The 22,398-nt window shown below is 43.4% G+C and overlaps 3 protein-coding genes across 4 annotated transcripts; 1 reads left to right on the plus strand and 2 right to left on the minus strand.

Annotated features, from left to right (window-relative positions):
- Nucleotides 1-345: 345 nt before the first annotated feature.
- Nucleotides 346-8,856, minus strand: erap2 (endoplasmic reticulum aminopeptidase 2). Its single transcript, XM_086111272.1, has 22 exons — nt 8,764-8,856; nt 8,573-8,682; nt 6,842-7,170; nt 6,554-6,740; nt 6,307-6,476; nt 6,100-6,238; nt 5,882-6,016; nt 5,657-5,777; nt 5,428-5,582; nt 4,954-5,067; nt 4,732-4,863; nt 4,299-4,430; nt 4,052-4,120; nt 3,796-3,971; nt 3,638-3,717; nt 2,905-3,088; nt 1,973-2,129; nt 1,715-1,899; nt 1,453-1,614; nt 1,065-1,205; nt 885-966; nt 346-716 (listed from the first exon to the last, which is right to left on the minus strand). The coding sequence occupies exons 3-22, from the start codon at nt 7,009-7,011 to the stop codon at nt 567-569; spliced, it is 2,841 nt and encodes a 946-aa protein (XP_085967398.1). The 5' UTR covers nt 7,012-7,170; nt 8,573-8,682; nt 8,764-8,856; the 3' UTR covers nt 346-566.
- On the plus strand, nt 8,699-11,235 carry LOC147204769 (uncharacterized). 2 transcript variants are annotated; one of them, XM_086111275.1, is made up of 5 exons: nt 8,699-9,056; nt 9,695-9,997; nt 10,075-10,116; nt 10,325-10,430; nt 10,817-11,235. In XM_086111275.1, coding segments are annotated over exons 1-5 (507 nt in total). In that variant the 5' UTR covers nt 8,699-9,001; the 3' UTR covers nt 10,818-11,235. The 2 variants fall into 2 exon arrangements, with proteins under 2 accessions (XP_085967401.1, XP_085967400.1); XM_086111274.1 differs by lacking the exon at nt 10,817-11,235 and having other exon boundaries at nt 10,325-10,434.
- Nucleotides 11,236-21,982, minus strand: rgmb (repulsive guidance molecule BMP co-receptor b). The gene is made up of 3 exons (XM_086111273.1): nt 21,475-21,982; nt 15,961-16,508; nt 11,236-13,541 (listed from the first exon to the last, which is right to left on the minus strand). The coding sequence occupies exons 1-3, from the start codon at nt 21,590-21,592 to the stop codon at nt 12,801-12,803; spliced, it is 1,407 nt and encodes a 468-aa protein (XP_085967399.1). The 5' UTR covers nt 21,593-21,982; the 3' UTR covers nt 11,236-12,800.
- Nucleotides 21,983-22,398: the final 416 nt, after the last annotated feature.

Consider the following 22,398-nt stretch of genomic DNA (forward strand, 5'->3'; position numbering starts at 1 on the left):
GTTCGCGTTCTAATGAGAAACATCCAGTATTTTTTTTTGCGTCCTTGTTTTGAGAAAAGGGTGTAAGTCCTCTTCTGCTTTCTCAAAATTATTCACACAAATAGATCTGCGATTTTTTTCATGTGTCCACAAATATATTTGTGATTTCCACGCGTTTTTAATGTGCGGACAACTACCTGCACGCCTCAACATTCACGCGTTGAAATGTCATCCTTCTTCTGTCCGCTGGAAGGCAATGTTACCGTCACCATTGAGCCGGAACAAATTATATCCCGTTTCATTTATATATTCAAATTGCAAAACTCAAAACGAGACTTTACATTCACAATCAAATCACAAAAAAAGCGCAGTTAAGCGTTTTATTGTCTTTTGATAAAATAATGTTGAGCTCCATGAATTTGTAAGACTAATATCCTCTGTATTAAGCCAATTATACAGTGACATGTACACACCCACATAAACACCGTCATATATAAGTCAGTACAAATGTTTCGTTATGAAAAACACATTTTTCATTCTCAAATGAAGAGTGTAATTTAAAACAAAAGTGATAAGTCCTTCTTCTGTCACGAGTATGTTTTCTCACTCAGACAGTTTTTTAAAGTCTCCAAGTTCCTCTGCATCCAGCGAACATTTTTCTGCAAGTTGTCCAGTGCAAATTGAGGACTTCTGACCTGGGATGCATGTTCTCTGATAGACTCAAAGAACATCTTTACCTGGATGGTTAAAAATGAAAATAAGAAATCAACACAACTATCTAACATAAACTAGTCATCAACATTCATTTGGGCATACAGTACACTACTACAGCCATTGCTGGTAGAATCACAATGTTGGACATACCGTATGATACTATTTACAACATGTGGTCAAGATGTATATACCTCAGTGTATTCCTCCAAGTATGAAAACTGCCCTGTGGTACCTATGAGGATTTCTTGAATAGTAGATGAACCCAATTGAAATCTGAAGAAGAGAAGTTACGGAGCAGCTAATTAGACCATTTCTCAACCATGACTCCAAATGTTAAAAAAACAGTAATTTTTATCCTGATTGACACAAACTTCTGAACCAGCGTGCTCCAGTTTTTCTTGACAAAGTTCCATGCCATGTGATGTCCCCGAGGGTTTTGTGCCACCCAATAGATGAGCGTGGACAAGTCCTGGGGTCGTATAACCTCACCTTCCAGACCCAGATCCAACAGGCTATAATACCAAACATCCAATTAGTTGTTCTGTATCATAGAGCAGGCAAATACAGATAATTCTTTGCCACATGGTGGCAGCAAAAACCATGTGAAAATATGTTATCATCAGGTATTTGGTACACAGCCTGATACAAGGGTGTGTAAGCTTCAATGTACATGCAGTTCTATCCCATTGCAAACTGCAATTCACAATAACAATAATGGTGTTATTCAGTAATTTCAAAAACGTCATTCGGGGAATGTACCTGTGTAATTGAGTTATGTTTCTGCTGTTAGTAAGAGCAAATAAAATTTTGTCTTTCTGTGCCGGTGAGCTTGAGGTCCTGTACATGTGCAAGAGTGAGGACCATCCATGATGATCTTGGGCACCAACTGCATACACAGTTTGGGCCACATCAGTGGGAAGTCTACGGGTAACACAATCCCAACACAGGTTTGTTAGGTCATCATCAAGTATCAACAGAAATTCTGAAATATACAGTAAGTGAGGCTGATAGATGGACCGACTTAAGAGCTCCATTTGACTGAAGCCAGCCTTTGAAACGCAAGTTTGCCTCATCCAGGGAGGAAGGGTCATTCAGATGGCATGCCAAGGAGAGAACATTTGACCTCAGTCGTCGAGTCGACACAGAACCCTCATCACTCCATGTCTGCTGGTCAATGACATCACGAAAAAACTGCAGAATGTACATCTGCGCCAAAGGAAGCAAACTTAAGTGAAGCTTCATATTTCAGCAAAGTCTTGATAGATTTTTATCTTCTTACCCTAAAATTTTGCACCAGGTCAACATCTCTCCGTTTCTCAATCATATGGTAAAGGGCTTCCAGGTAGCCCAATGCTTGGAGCAGGGGTGCAGTATGCGTTTCCAGATGCAGATAACCAATCAAATCCAATGCTTTGTTGAGCGGAAGATAACCTGCCCTTTAAGTGCACACAAGGACATTTGAAGGGTCACATGCTATTATTCAAAGTGGATGATTCCACCATGTGGTTCGATTCAATTTAGGCAAGTAGGGATGAGAATTTCATTGAATTTCCTTGATGGAATCTGGGGGGGGGGGGGTCAATAAATGACCAATTAGTTGCTCTTTGCTTCATATTTTTTCAATTGATGTTATAATGCAGAACACACTAAGGAATGTGTTTTATTGTATTTTTTTCAGTCAAGTATAATCTTAATAGTAATTTAAGAAACAAACATTAAATGCTCAATTGCTTCAATATGCGATTAATCAACACACTCAACAGAATCCTCACTCATCAAGCAAACAACTGCCGAAAGGTAGTCGTTCCGTTCCTACCAGTGGGGATGCAACCCAGATTTGTACGAGAGTCGGAATACATCGTAGACTAATTCATCTCCACTAACAGTGATAAAGTAAAAAATAAAGGAAATACTTCAAAGGAAAACACTTGTGGGCCATTAATATAAAACAATCACATAAAAAACTGTCAGTATGGCGATAACTGAGCGTGCCTTCTTGTGTCACATGCCGTTTTCTTACATCGCTGCAAGAACTCGTTCATTGTGTAGCATTAGCCACATCCAAATGTCCTATGACAGTATGTAAAACCAAGTAATCCTTTATTATATTAGTCCCTGACAGAAACTGCAATTCGGGCACTTTGGGTGCTACTAGTGACACAAAAACACACTTTCAGTACAGTATGTAGGCTACAATATATACAGTCTTACGTGACCAGTTGAAATGCATTGTGTATCAAGTGCGTCCTGTCTTTGTAGCTCAGGGCGGTGTGGTTTTCCCTCAGAAGCTTTGTTATCTCCTCCCATCCACCATCCTCATAATGAACCACATAATAGCCAGTCATGTCCACATTGACCTTTACCCAGTTGACCTCCTCTCCTATGTGGACACTGTCTGGAAGACACACAGGCAACAATTACAAACAGGAAAGGATTTATGGCAAAGAGTAATTTGAAACAAAAATGTTTATTCACATGATAGTGAAAGCGCATTCATTCATAAACTACGTCAAAGTGCTCTGCTGAGTCTCGAGGGAGACATGAAATAGGCTAACACTGTATTGAAGGGCTTGGGCCAAAGCTATGAAGTATTGCTTTGGCGCCATCTTGTAGCATCTTGTTGGCAAGAAATTATGTTGGAGTAAGTTTAGAAGCTACATTTAGACAAAATTTGTGCTCTGCCTCTATTTTGTGGCATTCATGATAGGGCTCTGTCGCATAAGACAACACATGTTCGACAGGCCGACTATATGCAGCTCAACACAGTTTCATGGAGTGTGTGTTTCATATATGTTATGAGCATGTGGCAGCCTGAGGTGTTCTGTAAACCAATGAAGGCTTTTTTAAACCTTTGGTGGCTTTTTTCACTTTGTGGTGGAAACAAAAGCAAAATAACAGAAGCATTATTGGTAGTAAGAGAATCAATTGAACTTTTCCTGCTAACCTGTGTGAGTTGTCATGAGGTGTCTGTGGATAATGCTTGAAGTATCCGTCTTGTATGTGAGAGGAATATGCCATAAGTAACTGGAGAAAAAGAGTGATGTTTAAATCATGTAACCAGGAAGTGAATACTGAAGAGAACAACTTTGACCGCATGCTCACCCTTGTTGCAATGTGGACCAGAGGGGGTCAGAGGGCAGCTCTGTCCTCAGGAACCTGACCTGTCTGAGCATCAGACGTGGCCCCGCTCTGTTGACGATGACCAGAGGAACACCTTTCTGCATGGTCCAAGTGTTCATTATGGCTGTCAAATCCAAGTGCTGGCTGTCCAAAATGTACTGAATGAAAAAAATAGCCGCGTTATACAATTTAACATTTTCCAGATGGAGGTTGGCAGTTTCAACAGGAGTTTACTTACTGAATTTTTATGGGCCTGTTCTCTGCTGTAACAATGCTGCCCTGAGATGAAATCCTCCTCTGAGCAAATCTGAAAAATCAGAGATTGAATGAATCAAATACAATCTATCGATCAATCGCTCTAGCTAGCCATCCATCCATCCATCCATCCATCCATCATAATGAGGTCTGTAATCAAGTACAATCATGACATTTCTAGGGTATATTCTCAAAGAGGCGAGTGATACTCATTTTAATTATGTTCATACATTGGCAAGACTGTCCCACAGATCTTGGTTTTGTGCGTTTTGGTAGCTAAATTTGCGCAGGTATCGAATGAGCCCACTCCGGAACGCATCTTCTGCCAGAAAATGTCGCAGCATGTGCAGGATGCATGCCCCCTACGGGTACAGAAAGGAAAACAAAGGTGTTTTTCGGAGTCTGATGGGACTAACCGAAAGCCGCAACAACAATTCTGCGATATCGAAAATGGACAGATATTTTTACACAAGCTGTTTGTGATGCTTTGCTTCAGATGCAATCACAGTTGCTTAGAGATCTTGTCGCTAAATTGTAAGAGCAACAAAGTCAACGAATAGAGCATAGATAACAATGTAACCTTCAAAGTTGAATATTTCAAAAGTTTTACCATTTATATATATTTATGAACAGCACTACACTCATGAAAGGCAGAAATCATACTTTGTCATATGAGACGGTGTCAAACATCTCATGGATTTGAGTGGGATTCTCCGCTGGGCTGGATATTGGCCGAGAAGAATTCAATGAATCATGAGCAACCGCTGCAAAGTATGTGCGCAACTGATGTTCCTCCTGTCAGGATGTTGACATTGTGAGATTATCTTATTTTCTTCAGCCTCACAGTGGACTTCACAAGATCATTTCATTACATTAAGCACGTACCACTTTTAGTTCAGGGTAGGTAGCCTCAACTGAAATGTATTCCATATATCTGGCAAACCCTTCATTCAGCCAAGTGTCATTCCACCAATTCATTGTTACCAAGTTACCAAACCACTGAAAGAAAAATAAATAAATAAATACATACATAAACAACAATAATAATGACATTAATAACCCCACAAGAGTAGCAGACTGTACACACCAAGAAATGAGCGTGGCACCGTTTCATGCTTTTGCATAATACTGACAGTTTCTAGAAATGTTTTCCATTTTCAGCGCATTCATTGTAATATGGAAATAAATTCCTGTTGACCAAGCAGTGGCCAGCGGTTTGCTCCACCATCCACATGCCTACTGATTTGTACAAACACATATCAAAAAACGGAAACGCTGGAAGTTTTAGCTTGTTGAAATCCATTCCATCCTGAGCCAAACCACACTGCTTGGTGGAAAAGAGACGAAATACACTCGTACCTGATGGCCAAGCTCGTGCCCAATCACCATGGTAACCCACAGTTTATCAGATACAGATGATAAGTGGGGGTCGAAGAGCAGGCTGCTCTCTCTGTAAGTGGTCAGGCCCCAGTTTTCCATTGCACCCACCTCAAAGTCTGGGATGGCGATCAGATCTGAAAGAGGATGGCCGAAAAGTGACGCAATGTTGATTTGGCTTTGTGGTTAAAAACTGAATAAAAGGTTTTACCATATTTGGGTAAGGGATAATGGATGTTGAAATAGTCCTCATAGAAGTCAAGCATTTTGACAGCAGCTTCGAGGGGATAGTGGGTCTGAGACCCTTTCCACGGATCGGCATAGACGGACACCTTTCACCATGTTACAGTACATGAGGGGACAATTAAAGCCTCAGTGATTTCGATTTTCATTAATAAACTTGGAGAAGAGTTTTTTTTTTCTCAGAGCCCCCTACCTGCACTCCAGATGATGTTGTCGCGGTAACAGATTTAAAATCACAAATGACAAAAGCTACCAGGTACGTGCTCATCTTTACACTTGTGGCATACTGGTCCTCCAGCAAGCCATCATCCACTTCAACTGATTTTACCTGAAACAAGCGGACCCCCTGTCATTTGCCATTGCGTCTGATGCAGAAGACCATATCAGGAATCAAACGGCTACGCTACTTACGATCGGCATGTTGGACAAAGAAATGTACTCGGAGCTCCGTCTGATCCGCACTGAGAAGTTGGCTTTAAAGCTTGGCTCGTCAAAACAAGGGAACGCCATGCGTGCGCTTGTAGGTTCAAAGTGAGTGGAGGCTAAGGTTCTAAAAACAGCCACGGACTCGATTATTATACAGGTCACAACTCCCTTTTCAGCAAATTTCCTTTTCACCTGATCTCTCCTGAACTGGTTGTGTAGGTGCTTTTATAGAAACCCCGGAAGCCCTCTGCCAATTCCGCCTCAAACTCAATATATAGGAAGTACTTCTCTCCACTGCTGAGCACCCTGGGAGAAAAGATGCCGATCTGCTCATGGGCAAGGTTATGAAGACAAGGTAGAACCTAGAACATGAGATGAAGTCAGTCAGTCAGATCAGTATTTATGTGCTAATCTGGCTGCTTTTTAACGACTACGGTACCTGGTCAGAAAGATGAGCATGGTTCTTGTCCAGAATGGTTGCTTTGGAGATCTGCAGGCCCTTACTGTGTAACACAACCCAATTTGTGTTGTTCTGGACGTCAATTTGGATCGTGACTGAGCCGGTGAAATGGAGACTAGTGAGGTTGGGGTGCACCAAGATGTTGTAATGAAGAGGAATAATATACCTAAGAAGAAAAACGAATTCTTAGACTAAATCCCAACAGTTTTTTGTGTGTGTTTTTTGTAATTACTTGACTTTTCCAGTAAAGACAGCAGGGATAATTACCTTGGCAGACGAAAACGGCTCCAAGGGAAGGACAGATTGTCTCTCTCTAAAGGAGTTTGTTCTACAGAAGGATGAGGAGGGCTTGATGCCTGCTGTGAAATTTGGGTGGGCTGCATTCCAACCACATATGAATGGAGAAGAAACAGCACTAACAGCCTCACCAAGACCATTTTGGATGAAATGTCCTTGATTGAACAAAAAGCCAAATCTGTGCAGCAGGCGAACAATGGCTGATGAAAGCAAGCTGTCAAATCCTTCTTTTTGTTCGCCTATGTCCTCCGCCAAAATGCACAGGCAGGTTTTCTTTTCCTTCGCTTTGCTTCTTAAACCTAAAAAACAATTAGGATGATCCGTAAGCGGTCTTTTGTTTTCATATTTAACTAGCATGATAAAGTCGAAGCAGTAGACATTGTCTTCATTATGCTTTAAGGTGTATTCCTGGCTATTAAAACCCGGTAAAAACCACTGTAACCTATATGCCATCCATCCATCCATTTTTCTGATCCGCTTTATCCTCACAAGGGTCGCGGGGTGTGCTGGAGCCTATCCCAGCCGTCTTCGGGCAGTAGGCGCGGGACACCCTGAACCGGTTGCCAGCCAATCGCAGGGCACAGAGAGACGAACAACCATCCGCGCTCACACTCACACCTCGGGACAATTTGGAGTGTTCAATCAGCCTGCTATGCATGTTTTTGGAAGGTGGGAGGAAACCGGAGTACCCGGAAAAAAAACCACGTGCTTGCATGTTTTTTTCCCTCCCAGGTACTTTCTCCTACATGCCACAAACAAGCATTTTAGGTCAGCTGACGATTTTAACGCGAGTGTAAATAGTGGTTTATCTATGTGGACCCTGCTATTGGCTGGCGACCAGTCCAGGGTGTACGCCACCTCTCAACCAAAGCCAGCTGCAAGCATAAAATTAATGAGGACAAGGCCGTAGAAAATCAATGGCTGAATGGGCCCCAAAAACAAGAATAGCAGGAGAACAATGTAACACTGAATAAAATAAATATCCCGTGGCAGTTCCAGCTAGCATTTAAGCTAAATGTGTCAGATGTTAAATCGTGTCAAAAAGATATATTTGTGGGCAAAATTGCTCAACCCCTAATGATCTTTCAATTTGGCATGATTATTGCCACAGTGTTGTCACTCTGCAAACGTTACTGCCAAGGTTGGTGAAGAACCTGAAAAAAATTCAAAAAATATAACAACAAGAGCAAGCACAACAACTGCGATAGTAATAATGATTCCGACAGAGCACGACATCATGACAGCAGCAAGTATCTGATGTCGGCTGAATCGAGAGTGACTCTAAATATACTCCGATTTATGACACATCGGCCGTTACAGGTAGAGCACAAGGGCGGGCAGATTAAAATTGGCACACGAGGACATAGCTTGTAAAGGTCAGGAGTACAAGGAAATTGTCATCGAGTAGCATATAATACCAAACACAAAGTAGAGAAAGAAACATCGTCCAAAAATAATAATAACATAATAGTAATCCATCCGAGACTGGTGTAGCCGACACAACGGCAAGCCACATGCTTGTCAGTGTGGACAAAAGCAAATCAGGCCACAGCTAAAAGTATGAGGTGACAACAGCTGCAGTGGCACAGAGGCAGGTCAAAACTGAGGTAGCATGACAGTCCCCTTTTGAAATGCTCCCAGCAGCCTGTGGGGGATTTTAAGAATAGCTGTGAAGGGGGAAAAAATCAAAGAAAGCTTTACCTTGATCGTTTTAAGCTTCATCAGACATCACTCCAGTCTTGTGCACGGAAACTGGAAACTTTCACTTTCTCTTTTCAACACCCCTCCCACTGTACGGAGTCCACCCGGCACTAGGAGGCATGCCGGTGCAGGAAAAGAGAATCGTTCCGTTGTGGCGCTGTTTGCAAACGTTCAGAAAGTCCGTTTCTTACCTCAGATATGACGGTCTTAGGCAATTTTGCCCCCATCAATCCTTGCGTGTGGCTCGAGGAGGGTCGAGGAGGAATAGACCCAGAATGCACTGCTCCTGAGAAACGGCATTCAACCGATGCACATGTGCCCAACCAACCGCAAGGCGTGCACTCAAGTACGACCACCCTTACAGTTAAAATGATGCGCAAATTGGCCGCACGCAAGTGAACAGAGAGACATTGGGAAACGGATGCAGACATGGCGGGCCGACAAAAAGCATTATTTTACCTTAGTTTTATCATCTTATGGACAGGTGAGAATTTCTACTTTCCTACGTTGTTTTTAAACGCATAAGAATGTGCGCGGGGGGGGGGGCGAGGTCAGCAAACTAAATACCTTATTTTGTGTGGAGAAATGTTGATATTGAGGAAAAATGTTCATGTTATTGTGGTGTTAGAGGTGCAACGAGTGATAAATCGATGAGTAACTGATTAGCATAGTATGTTCATTTATAATCGTTTTGCTAATCGATTAATCGTTGAACCTTAACCAGTTTACCTTCTTAAACATAATTTGTGTGTGTGTGTGTGTGTGTGTGTGTGTGTTTGACAATAAGAGATTTGCACCCAGTAATAATTTTTTTTTGCAGATTTGGTGTTACGGAACAGGTTTTCATTTGAGCTATAGCATATTTCATTTAAAGAATAATGACGATAGTTTTTATTACATTTTTGAAATCAAATATAATTGTCTTTACAACTTTTCACACCTTATTTGATCGTTTTGTGACTTGCTTTCCAACCGGCCCATTTTGGTCCAGTAAGTGTCGATAACGAAACGCAAGTAAATTACAAACATCCAAAACCAAATGAAAAAAAAAACCAAGTCATATTTAGGAATTATTTATATTATTTGATTCCTATTAACCGCCTTCTCCTTCTCTGTTATTAGAAGTTAAATGTGACACGCTGGCATCACTGGCGCCTCCTGTTCACCTGTCGGGGGAAAGACTCGGCTGGACACTTTTGTTTTGCATGGTGAAGAACTTCAGGAGAGGGCACCTGGAGGTCACCTGGAGGTCACCATCAGAAGGTTACAGGTCAAGCGGGCCTGTCCACTTTGCTACAAATAGCAAGCATCTTAACCATGGCTCCGTGGCAGGAATCACAGTGGCCACCAAAGCGTGGACGTCATACAGCTGCTCTGTGAGTCGACATCGCAGGCTGGGCAAGAGACACCACAGCACCTTCACAGGTTGCACAGTTTAGAGTCACTCATCTCCACCATCCGAAATATTTTACATGACAGTAACTCTTTTGTAACCTCTCCAGATGCCCAAGACGACATCTGCAATGAAAATGATGAAACTAAAGGTACACGCTAATTATTGTGGTTGCTCTTGTTCATCTACCTTGTCTGACATCATTTAAAAATCTCATAGACAAATTGATTTTTCATCTTACTTATATTTTTGTATTTTTTTTTAACCATACATTATTTCTTTTAGCTTACATTATATTTATTATCACAATTCAAAAAGATCGGGTTCTTTTTTAATATATGGTGCGGTTTCATCCTCAGATGTTGCAATATGGACAAACATAATAATCGTCTTCATCATGAGGCTGCTTCTTTTGAAGATTCTTGTCCTTAACTCTGTGGTGACAGTGCACGCTGTTATAAAGTGGTAAGAGACTTGTGCAACACACAAATAAGTAAATGAGTCAAATCACCTGTATGTACCTTTTCGTGGTACAAAGTCTTATACCCTTGACACATGACTTGATCAATTTCCATTCTGAAGAACGTTCACACATTTAAGTATGGTAGAGTATTAAAAAAAAGTTTGTATCTGGCCTTGTCGTTTTCTGAATCTCTTTCTTTTTTTTCCATGACTTATCTCAGGCTGCCACTTTGGAACCTGCTGGTGAAGCTTGTGTCTCAAACGGCATCCATTTAATAATACTGCAGCCTTAGCATATACTGTGGAAGATGATTGCCAGATTAATATGTGGTATCAATCATTTAAAAAAAAAAATTCTTTGAGACTTAAACAATATTTTTCACTTTCAGATGAGTTGAAAGTGCCCACTGGCAATCCAAGAGGGAGACTTTTTCCTCGCTGAAATCTGCACGAGGCATTGAAGACTCCCGCCATCCTTGAGAATGTTCTCCATGAAAGGATTTTGGAATCGAATAATTTGGAATGAAGTAAAATGCTTCCCTTTTGACCGTTTTACCCGGCGGCAATTTATTGTTTTGACAAGTTTGCATCCCAGGTGCAGACAACGTTGTCAGTTGAGGTTGCGTCAAAGCCAAACCTCACATCTTATCAGGAGCTTGCTTAACCTCAGACAGACGGTGGTGCATTCTAAGAGTGTCATCCCAGTGTTCCTTCCCATCTCATAGCTTGGAAAGTTGCTTTTAATGAGTAGGTAACACTGGGACGGTTTAGACTTCATTATTTGTTGAAATAAAACACTGAAGACAAATTTCTTTCCTCCACGTTTTAAGTGCCTTGAATAACACACTTGACATAGCAACAGAGAACCACTGGGTGACAGAACAATCACAACTTACAATTTTTAAATTATTCACAGAGGCGAGAGGATGGAGCTATACAATGCAGGAATCGACAGTTCTTAAATAAGTTAAGTATGCCAGCCTCGCTTCACAAAACGCAAAACAAAATTGCAATTGCAAAAAACATTTGCTAAAGCTGATGGCCAAACAAAACAGAATAATTACGGAGAATTTCATAAGACCTATTGGCTCATTGTCCAGAGTTGACATATTTCTATCAGGTATTTAAAAAAAAAAGAAAACAAAAATTTGCAACAAGTGCTGCAATATCCAAAAACGGACACTGGTGAAACGTTTATTTGCTGGGATTTGTCCAATGTTCAGTACTTGACGTGGGATCCCAGCAAGAGACAACTTCCATCCATCCATCCATTTTCCGAACCGCTTGATCCTCACTAGGGTCGCGGGGGGTGCTGGAGCCTATTCCAGCCATCTCCGGGCAGTAGGCGGGGGACACCCTGAATCAATCACAGAGACGAACAACCATCCACGCCCACACTCACACCTAGGGACAATTTAGAGCGTCCAATCAGCCTGACAAGCATGTTTTTGGAATGTGGGAGGAAACCGGAGCACCCGGAGAAAACCCACGCAGGCCCGGGGAGAACATGCAAACTCCACACAGGGAGGCCGGAGCTGGAATCGAACCCGGTACCTCTGCACTGTGAAGCCGACGTGCTAACCACTGGACTACCGGGCCGCCCTCAAGAGACAACTTGTTAATTTAAAGTAGCGCATTGAACAGCAGGAGAGGGGAAGGTGCTGGTTTGATGCTGAGTTGCGTCCTTTGTACATTAAGAAACGGCTGTTTGTCTTTGGCTCAAATCAACTCAACAAAGACTACAGTGAGTAAGAAACACAAGCCCATAGACTGTACTTGCAGCCTATTGGCAAAGAGGCGGGAATGCTCTAAAATGACTCCGAGAATAATGAGAAACACATCCAGGCAAGTCGGCAATTGGATCGAGAAAACACTGACACGCACAAAATGTTGACATCAGGACTGAAGAAGAAGAAGAGCATGTCCATACAAATGTTTTTAGTACAATCAAAAGATAACAACTCACATAATACTTAAAACATTATACCGAGTAAAATCAGCTAGTTTTGAGATTGATGTACAGTATTTTCATTAAAAAATTCCCGACTTAGGCACGGGTAAGAAACACTGATGTGGATTTCAATGAGCAAAAAAGAAATCAAAATAAAGTGCTTCCATGAAGAAAAAAAACTACACTATTACACGGCGTGAGAAACATTATTTACATATTGGGTAATGTTTCACTTATCACCTACAGAGCAACATTTAAGTCATTGTCATGAGCTTCTGATCCAAAGATGAAGAAAGCATGAAAGTGAGACCACTATTTCACCTCTGCTAAAGTAAAACCTTCCTGTTGAGTGATGAACCAGTATTAGCGCTCAGGAAAAAACTCTCTCTAGTGCACTTCATATACATGCGGGACTATCACTTCTACACAAAGTTGAGTGTACAAAGCAGGAGCAGAGTGAGAAGTTGCAAAGGTTGGGGGTGCAAGGTGGAAGGGGCAGAACCTTTCGGGTAGATCCTCCATCTGTCTCTGTGCGGGTGAAGACTCTCCATGTCTTTCTGGGCACTGTATGCTGCCACCGTGAAGTTAGCGTCCCCAGTGGTTAAGAGATCAAACACACAGGAGTGGAAGTAAATATCCTGCACCTCCAGCTGCTCCCGGCAGCGTTCCTTCGCACCCTCCGCGGTGAACACCTGCCTGTCACTGGGGGAGTATAACTGTATCTGCGAGGAGTACCTGGGCCTGTGCGGATGCTGGAGCTGAAGGCCGACCGAAGGCGGCGTAAGGGGGAGGTGGCCGCTCTGGTCGATGCGCTCGACTCTGGGGCAGCCGTTCAGGCACAGCTGCAGGTCCTGGGTGGCATCGTAAGCCTGAGCCAGCTCCTCGGGGATTCGCACCGCCAGGGTCAGATAGCGACCCAGCTGTCGGACGATAACCGTGACGCCGATGTAGCCCGCGTGCAACTCGACGTGGTGGCCCGGACTGCGCTCTGAGATCCAAAGGGCCCTCACTTTGCCGGCGGCGCCGTCGGTTCCCACCGAAACATGGATGGGGTCTCCGCTGCTCACGGTGCCGTCGTCGAAGGCGGCGGGTAGGTTGTCCGTCACGGCCTGGTAGACCCTTTGGTCGGTGCAGCCCTCATAGGGCTTGAAGATAACCGTGACCTATAAGGACGCGGAGAGACCAGCATTAACTGACTGAACAACAGTGAACATATTTATACATATTCCACAAATGTAATATTAATCAGTATGCTGTGTTTAGACTAGTGGGAGTACAAATTTAGGACTACACTTTCCCTTTAAATGTATGAAAGCACTTTTGAAAATTGAATGGGGTGGCATGTGATGTTGGCAAGTCTGTGTTTTAGTGTTAGGTAGTGAGTTGTGCGTGTGTGTGTGTGTGTGTGTGTGTGTGTGTGTGTGTGTGTGTGTGTGTGTGTGTGTGTGTGTGTGTGTGTGTCACACTCACAGCTAGGGGCAATTTAGAGTGTTCAAACAGCCTGCCATGCATGTTTTTATTGGGAATGTAGGAGGAAATCGGAGTACCCGTAGAAAAGCCACACACGCACGGACGGGGAGGACATGCAAACTCCACACGGGAAGGCCGGAGCTGGAAACGAACCTGGTACCTCTGCACTGTGAGGTCGATGCGCTAACCACTCGACCACCAGCCCGGCATGCATACACACACATGCACCCACACACACACCCACACACACATATATACAGTATACTTTATATATATACTGTATACAGTACTGTATATTGTACAAGTTTATTTCAATCACAGGTTTGACAAAAGGTCTCTGAGCAACGCACACACAGACACACACAGCGCAACATTTAAAAAATGTCTAGATGAGTTTTTAACAAGTTGCAATTTGACACAGCTATGCAAACATGCTAGCGCATGCACGCACGCACGCACACACACACACACACACACACACACACAGGACAGTGGAAGCAGTGGTGTGTGTACAAGGGTGTGGTGTGAGCACTGCACTGAGCTTTCGTCCAGCATCATAGTTCCGGTGAATGGCGGCTTTGTTCACATGACAGCCATGAGAAATGGGCCCAGTCAGGCCATTAAGCCTGGAGGGCCGTTAGTGTGTTTGTGTGTGTGCTTGTAAGTGTGTGTGTGTGTGTGCGTGTACACGTGTGTGTATGTTTCTAATAATTGTGACTAATAACATGCCCCACCTCTGACACAAGGTCAGACCTTCATCTCCACAGTGCAGCAACCATACTATTTGCTTTGTGTGTGAGCGTGTGTGCGTGTGTGTGTGTGCGCATGTGTGTGTGTGGGGGGGGGGTGCACAGTGTGTGTGTCTGCCAGGCTGTGCAAGTCTATTTGCTTGTGTAGGTGTGTATGTGTTTGACTGACGAAAGTTGCGCATGAAATGAAGAGGGCAGAACGATACAAGAAACATCAATGTATCTTTTTAAAATGTCCCCTGTTTTTGTGCATCTGTTTTATCAAACGGTGATAAAGGCTTACAACTTACAAGTACCCTTTGAGTGCAAGGAGATGAGGCGCAGCAGTAAACAGCGGGCCCTTTCACACACATCATTCCATGTTATTAAAGGTCAGGCTCTGCGGAGCCATTAACCACGTTAGGTTTCACAAGAGTGCTTCAGTCACAAGAGACAGTCACAAGACTGAGCTGTTGGCTGCACACCTGTGAGGCTGACTGGCCGAGACCCAGAGAGAGATACTTACTTCAAGTAGAACAGATTGATAGGTTGAGAGAAAGTAACATTTTCCACCTATCGGTACCATTTTCAATGTCATCAGTCAAAAAAAAAAAAAAAAAAAAAAAAAAAAAAGAGGGAGCACCAAAATAACACAAACGTATCATTTTTTGACACCTTGAAGCATTGGTGATGTCGGGAAGGAGTGGAGTTTGACACACTGCAGGCCGCTGAATGGTTAGCAGAGAATACTATCATCATACTGAATGTTTATGGAATTCACACAAGGGTAACATTGTTTCACTGTGTAATGATGCCATACCACAGAGGAACTGCGATGGGTAATCATCATCCAGTCAGGGTCAAATTGGACCATCACAGTTTGTTTTTTTAATCAGCAGGCAATAGGTAGGATTTTAATTTTTATTACTGTCATCAATTATTATATACTGTATACTGTCGTTGCTTCTGTTAAAATAAAACCTGAAAATAAAATTCAAATTTTGATGATGGCTGGCTGGAGTGGATAGAGACTGTTTGTGCATTTGATGTGAATAACTAAACATGAAAACCAATCAAAGTTAGCAAAAGGAAATGTAAGTTATCCATCCATCCATTATCTGAATCGTTTAGCCGCACAAGGGTTGCGGGGCATGCTGGAGCCTATGCCAACTGTCTTCCGGCAGTACTCGGGGAACACTCTGAAGTGGTTGCCAGCCAATCCCAAGTAAATGTCGGTTCGTCATAGTAAATCTTATCACAATTGTTGACTTGTGAAATATCGTCTATTATAAAGTTCTGTGGTCATTCTTACATTTTTCTTTAGGGCTTACTGTTGGTTATCATCTTTTAAAATCAGTAAATCAACAAACAGCTTGTCTCTTACCTTATTGGTGGCTGTGGCAGAGGAACCCGTGACCACTGGAACATTGGTGACTTGGACCGACAGATAGTCATTATCGATGAGAGGCCACGCCCCCTCCACCTTGCAAGTCTGGAAGCTGTCCTTGAATGTCCTCAAATGGGGGTCCCCGAAAAGCCCGCAGAAAAGGAATCCCTGCCTCGTGTGGGTGTGGCTGTGGCTGTGAGTGTGCGTGTGCGTGTGCGCATGGGCGGGTGTGTGCGCATGCTGAGTGCGGCTGAAGTAGTTGCAAGGCTCATGGTGGACCTCGGGGTGCACGGAGGAAACGGGGCCGTCTCGGGAGCAGTTTCTCTGGCTCATTAAATCCGAGATGCCCAAAACGGCTGAGTGGAAGACCAAGTTGCCCCTGCAGGACTTTGCTGTCTTCTGTGTGCAGGCTGAGTAAGCTCGCAAAGCTTTGCAGAATTCGACGTGAAAGTCATCCACAGCCGGCGTGAGGTGAGAGGTCAGGGAGACAAAGTCAATGGTGCACTTCTGGATGCGACACTGCGGGGTGATCACCTGGCACTGCCCTACAAAGGGGAGAGAAAAATACAATCAGTAACAAGGGTCAGCTGAAAACCTCCTGAAAGATGAACACGTGTCCGAGAATGCTGGGCAGGTTGATTGTAGGCAGAAATGCAAAGTTGATGTCCCCACTGAACGCACATAAAATGACTGCTTGTAGCTGGCTTTGATCTTAAACTCACAAACTGACTGGCTGGTTTTAATCTGATAAAAGATTAAAACCAGATCAGAACGTTTCGATCAATCAAGCGAAGCCGCACCGTAAGGGTAATAAAGCCAAAGTGTCATAAACCAAAGAGCAGAGAGCAGCAGAAATAAAAAGAGAAAGAATTGTGAAGAATACTGAAGACTGTAAAAGATAAGGCCACATTTATCGGGAACCATAAAAAGCTACTACAAATCTCACCACACTGTGTGTGAAATCGACAGAGACATGTTGGCTTTCCAGGCGAACTTGAGAATTTTCTGATGACTGTTTACTCAACACATTTGAAAAGTGTGCAGAATCTGCACAATTCACCCCTTTGTCAAAATAAGATTCTTTTTTTTTTTTCAATCTCGACATACGAAGACACAATGTTAACAATAAATAAATAGACAAATGGATGGATAAGCAAAGTCAACCACAGATGACATTTCGATTGATAGAAATCTTGCAGTTATTTGGCGGGAGGGAAAAAACAGGGACAGCAGCGACATGTGAACGAGAGATCATGTACTACAATCTCGCAGCAGGTTCAGAAGAAGCAAGAAAACTCCTTTGACTTTATGGAAGGGAATCATTTGATACAGTCGACTCCAATAATGGTTTGGGGCAAATAAGTTGAGACCTAGTCTAAAAACGGACAGATTGTGGCCTCAGAAATGGCTGCCATTTGGAGTAAATATGAATCTAACATGTTGCTACACCTAATATAATAGGCTTAGTAAAGTTACAAAACTTATTGCGTTACTTTTTGACAAAACAAAAATTGGGCCAAATACACAGCTGCAGAATGTTTATCTTCAGGAAAGACAACAGCAGACAATTGTCGCTAGGCAGCAGAAATGAAAAAGTAACATGACACGCGAGTCATTGATCACCACACCAAATTCAGACACGGTCTGGTCCATGCATGGTTTTCACGCGAAACTCAACGACAAGTTAGCGAATAGAGTGTTCCCTCGTGTATCGCCGGGGTTCTATTTCTATTTACAACCACTTCATTAAGATGTTAAAAGTTCAAATGTTTTAGTGCCATTGAGTTTTATCGCAATTTTAGTGACTATATTTTTCTGGCCAAATGGAAAGTTCAGCCACACAGGCGGCTGTTAGTGACAGAGCGTGTCTGTGTGTGGCAGAGTGGCGGCGTGCGGTGTTAGAAGGGTGAAAGCGGGGGTGGGATTGTACGGGGTGAGAGCCATAATTTCATTCTTAATTTAGATAGATAGATAGATAGATAGATAGATAGATAGATAGATAGATAGATAGATAGATAGATAGATAGATAGATAGATAGATAGATAGATAGATAGATAGATAGATAGATAGATAGATAGATAGATAGACTGATTTTTTTTTTAACAAAGATTCAATGCATGCAATTTTGTTTGTGTCCCACTTGAAAGTAAATCTGGATGGTTGTTTTTCCACATTGCTTCATTTTGGAACACGACAAGAGTAAATCGGACATTTTTGTAACGGTGGAGTGAGGGAAGGCAACTGCAGAGCAGATCTAATGCATCCGTCAAAGCATGCCTCGATTAGATTAGGCCAGAGAGGAGAAGGGCTCTGCAGTGAATGAGCAGCTGCAAACGCACATTCAGAGACAAGAGAAAGAATGCCGGTTGTGCGTTCATTTAAACCTCATAAGGTGGTATGATCTCCTCAAAGCCGGTCAGGAAAAAAAAAATCTAAATTATTCAGCTGAAATCAACAAATTCTTTAGACGTCACACCACCAGTTAACAATATTAGATCTGGCTGACACAAAAACAGGCACACAAGCTTGCCTTTGTACACGTTGGTTTTGCGGGGGGGGGGGGGGGGGGGGGGGGGCATGAAGGAGTCTGTACCACCATTTGGGGGCAGTAGTGCTACGAGTTGACAAAACAGTATGAGGGGATGAATATCTACCTCACACATTCGGTGGCCGTCCGACACTGTGAGTACTGAGGACACGTTGTCCCTGACTGAATTAACCTGACTTCTGTTCCCATGTGCAGGCAGCACAAAAATACAGCTCTCATTTATTCCCTTTCAGAAGGAGTCATGATCAGGAACGGTACTAACACTAACAAAAGCCTCCCCCCTTGCGCCACCAGACGCGAGCAGAGTGATGGAGCGAGCCAATGGGAACAGAGATCAAAGCTGAACAAAGAAATGCTTTTGCAAAAAACGGGATCTTGCGATGACGAGTAAAACAACTGTTCGGGCACACTTGGAATGGCCTACTGCCCGAAGACAGCTGGGATAGGCTCCGGTTACCCCGCATGAGGAAAAGCGAATTAGAAAACGGATGGAGAGATGGATAAATGGATGGAAGTTGAATAGAACTGTAACTTTTACACTTTGGAATCTAAACGGGGGCTGCAGGTGCCCTACCAATTTTTGAAACATAAAAACACCACTAATTCCACAGCAACTGAGAGTAATCTATCAATTGTGATGCTCTCAAGTCAAGAATAGGAATACGACATGTTGAACAAAGGATGACAGTCGAGTATTTTGTGCTCGGTCCAATTGGCATGTTACTTTTCATTCCAAGAAGATGAACTCTGTTTATGAGAAAAGTGTTTTATGCGCTCTGTCTATTTCATCCCTGTTGTTGCACAACAGGGAGCCAATCAACTGACTGCAATGTGCAGCTCCACCCTCAGTGCAATTCCACTGTGGCTGGTGCCCAAACTGAAGTTGGCAAAGTTTCATTGTTACAATGCAGATGTAAAACACACACACACACACTAACACAGCTAAGGTGAAAAAATAAATAGGACTACATTCCCTTAAAAAGATGAACACGAGGGCTATTTAGCAAACGGTGAGCCTGATGCGCTTCATAATCAAAGGTGAGTAGAAACAATAAAACAGCATTACACAACAGCAGTATTTGCCTTTCTTGTTTCTTCCATTGCTTCTTCTGCTTCTATTATCTTAAAGGTTCAACACTGTTTTGCTGTGTAGCTGCTACTCTGCTGGTCAAAGTGTTCCAGCCTCAATAATTCGCCGCCATCCGCAATATTTCAGCCGGCAAACAAGCTCCTGCATTCCCCACATGGCTTCCCTGCAAACACAATGGGTTCAAAAGATCCACGATGTGAATCTCCTCGGCTCGGCTTGGGAGTTTTCTTTTGTCTCCTGATTTGGAAGCCTCCAACCACAATCATCTCCAGAGATTTGACAGGGATTATCTCACAACCCAAGTGCTTATTGATCACCTTGTTGTGCACTCGCTCTCTCACCCTGAGCTCGGATCACACAAACAGCCCTCCGAGCACAGGCTGCAACACTTTACGGGAACTCACAACAACACGCACCCTCCTTGACTCGAAAATCAGGAGTGCGAACACAAGATTCCGACATTCCTGTCTTCCTGTCTAAACAAACGCACGGCACTGACGTCCGCGAAGACTAAAACAGCAACGAGAAGTACATCTCAGGAACGATCACGGATAGTACAAGTTAATACAAATCAATCCTCTGTTTGCCAAATGAATGATACACATTCTTTCCAGGTGAGGCCGAGGGGTGCCTAGAAGGTTCTTTTTTTTTTTTTTTAATGGCAAGTGGGTCTCTGTTTTTCCCACCAGGCTGTGTGTAGGCGTGCTTTTGTCCCGCTGCCATGGCTGTGTTAAACTAATTACTGAAGGTGTGACTGCTCTACAGACAGCCAACCCCCTGCACACGCATTATAACACACACACACACACACACACACACACACACACACACACACACACACACACATCCACACAGGCACACTTTTGAACAAGAGGCTACATAAAGAGAAAGTCTGCTTTTAGTCCCATATAAACATGCATTTGTTCTCCAGGATAAAACAACCAAGCTATGTGGGACTGGGAAGTGAATCATGTCCTTAGACAGCTTTGAGATAAAGTTGTCTGCATGTTTTATTTCATTTTTTAAAACATCCTCGTCACGTTTAGCTTCAGGTGAACACGCACGCATCCTTTATACTCTTGTCCTTATTCAGACAAAAACGTGTTTCTCCTGCAGCTCATTTTAGAAGACAGTTTATGCTTGGAACATGCCTTTGACAGCCTATCCTAACATTGTTGAGCGGGATCATTAAAATGAGGCTAACACGAATGGCATTGAACTTTTACGATGACGATATCCCTACCAGAGATGTCAATTATGTTATGCACTACTGGTGTCTCTATATCGAGGTGTATATACAGGATTTGTTAGGATTTATATCAGCTGTAAAACTGCTTCAACTTTGATTTAGGAGACACACCTAATAGAGATTAATATAGATAGAATTTATTAGTATTTATAAAACGTAGAAAACGTGCTTTTCAACTACATTTATTTAGCTCAACTTTTCTTGCGTCCTTGCGCATAGGATGCATTGATTGCTATTCATTGAGCTGCTCCTAAAACTATACATAAAACAAGGCTTTACTTTTATGATGAGACCCATAATTGCTTAGACAATTATTGATAACAACTATATTCACATGTGCAGGAGGAATGCCGCCAGTCTCCCCGACTCTAGTAGCCATGAAGGGGCAGACAGGAGGAGAATGACGGCCCCAGAGAGAGAAGCATGCAGAAACTCGATCCGGGCCGGGACTGCTGCACTCGCGCTATAAGCGGAGCCAATGTCAAGCAGGCGTGGGCCCACAACAAAGAAGAATTTAAAAAAGTGGAAAAAGCAACAACACCGGGTCTCATCATTGTTTACGTGTGGTCTGTTTATTGCACGCTGTGAGCAGAGACTGATACAAGTGGCCGCGATGTGCTTACCTATGCGGGCAGCGGAGGTCAGAGCGATGATCAGTAGCAGCAGTGGCCGGAAGCGGCGCACCGTAGACGGGGAGGCGAGGCGCTCAGCCCCGCTGCAACAGCATCCGGCTCTCCCCATCCCCGTCCATGCAGGGCCAGGAAGGGGGAGAGGACAGCGCTCAAAAAAGGCGAGGAGGAGTGCTGCTCAGGCCTCGGGACTACTACTTCTTCTTCCTCCTCTTCTTCTTCTTCTTCTTCCCCGCTCTTCTCTCCTTGCTGTCCTCCACGGGTGAGCAAGAGCATTAAACCCCTTCCACTCCACGAATGCAGGGCCGAGGTGCACTAGGAGAGCCTAGGAAGAGGAGAAAGTATGGCTGTCAACGATCGTGCTCACGCTTTGACATGTCCTCGCATCCACACACGTGCGTTTGCAGCGCACGACCCGGCCACCACTCGAACTGCTTGCTTTTCACGATCGTTCGCGAGTTGGCGTACTCAAAACACGCACAAGCCCTTCTCTGCTTTTCCCTGCGTGATCTCGCCTCCCCCTCCACTCCTCCCCTTTCACTTTCTCCTCCTCCTCCAACAAATCAATAGAGCTTCAAATGGGCCCTGCTCGCGGGAATCACGCCCACAGTCATTGAGAGAGAGAGAGAGAGAGAGAGAGAGAGAGAGAGAGAGAGAGAGAGAGAGAGAGAGAGAAACAGACAGACAGACAGGGTGACCTTTACAAACATGTATCAGATCATTATGTTTGATAAGTACGAATCAAATGTATGAAAATCGGGCGTAACCCCAAATTTGAGCAAGTTCTCAAAACTATTTCGTCACTGCCTTTTGGAGAAGTCTATTTTCCAAACGTTCTCAATTCAGATTCACAATCCGAGCAATATAAAGAAAATTAAGGCTCTGTAGGGAGCGCTACAGATCCAGTCCCTATATATC

The sequence above is a fragment of the Hippocampus guttulatus genome, chromosome 5 (genome assembly GCF_054856545.1).
Source record: "Hippocampus guttulatus isolate MCC_2025c chromosome 5, RoL_Hgut_1.0, whole genome shotgun sequence".
Taxonomy (NCBI): domain Eukaryota; kingdom Metazoa; phylum Chordata; class Actinopteri; order Syngnathiformes; family Syngnathidae; genus Hippocampus; species Hippocampus guttulatus.

What these genes read in the sequence shown, in the direction of transcription:
- LOC147204769 (XM_086111274.1), top strand. Translation starts at nt 9,002, where the DNA reads ATGGCGGGCCGACAAAAAGCATTATTTTACCTTAGTTTTATCATCTTA. An exon ending in TTTTATCATCTTATGGACAG is followed by an intron (nt 9,057 to 9,694) that starts GTGAGAATTTCT and finishes CTCTGTTATTAG; the next exon opens with AAGTTAAATGTGACACGCTG. An exon ending in ACACCACAGCACCTTCACAG is followed by an intron (nt 9,998 to 10,074) that starts GTTGCACAGTTT and finishes TAACCTCTCCAG; the next exon opens with ATGCCCAAGACGACATCTGC.
- rgmb (XM_086111273.1), bottom strand. Translation starts at nt 21,592, where the DNA reads ATGGGGAGAGCCGGATGCTGTTGCAGCGGGGCTGAGCGCCTCGCCTCC. An exon ending in GACCTCCGCTGCCCGCATAG is followed by an intron (nt 16,509 to 21,474) that starts GTAAGCACATCG and finishes TCCCCTTTGTAG; the next exon opens with GGCAGTGCCAGGTGATCACC. An exon ending in CTGCCACAGCCACCAATAAG is followed by an intron (nt 13,542 to 15,960) that starts GTAAGAGACAAG and finishes GCGTCCTTATAG; the next exon opens with GTCACGGTTATCTTCAAGCC.
- erap2 (XM_086111272.1), bottom strand. Translation starts at nt 7,011, where the DNA reads ATGGTCTTGGTGAGGCTGTTAGTGCTGTTTCTTCTCCATTCATATGTG. An exon ending in AGCCGTTTTCGTCTGCCAAG is followed by an intron (nt 6,741 to 6,841) that starts GTAATTATCCCT and finishes TTTTCTTCTTAG; the next exon opens with GTATATTATTCCTCTTCATT. An exon ending in TGTGGGACAGTCTTGCCAAT is followed by an intron (nt 4,121 to 4,298) that starts GTATGAACATAA and finishes CTGATTTTTCAG; the next exon opens with ATTTGCTCAGAGGAGGATTT.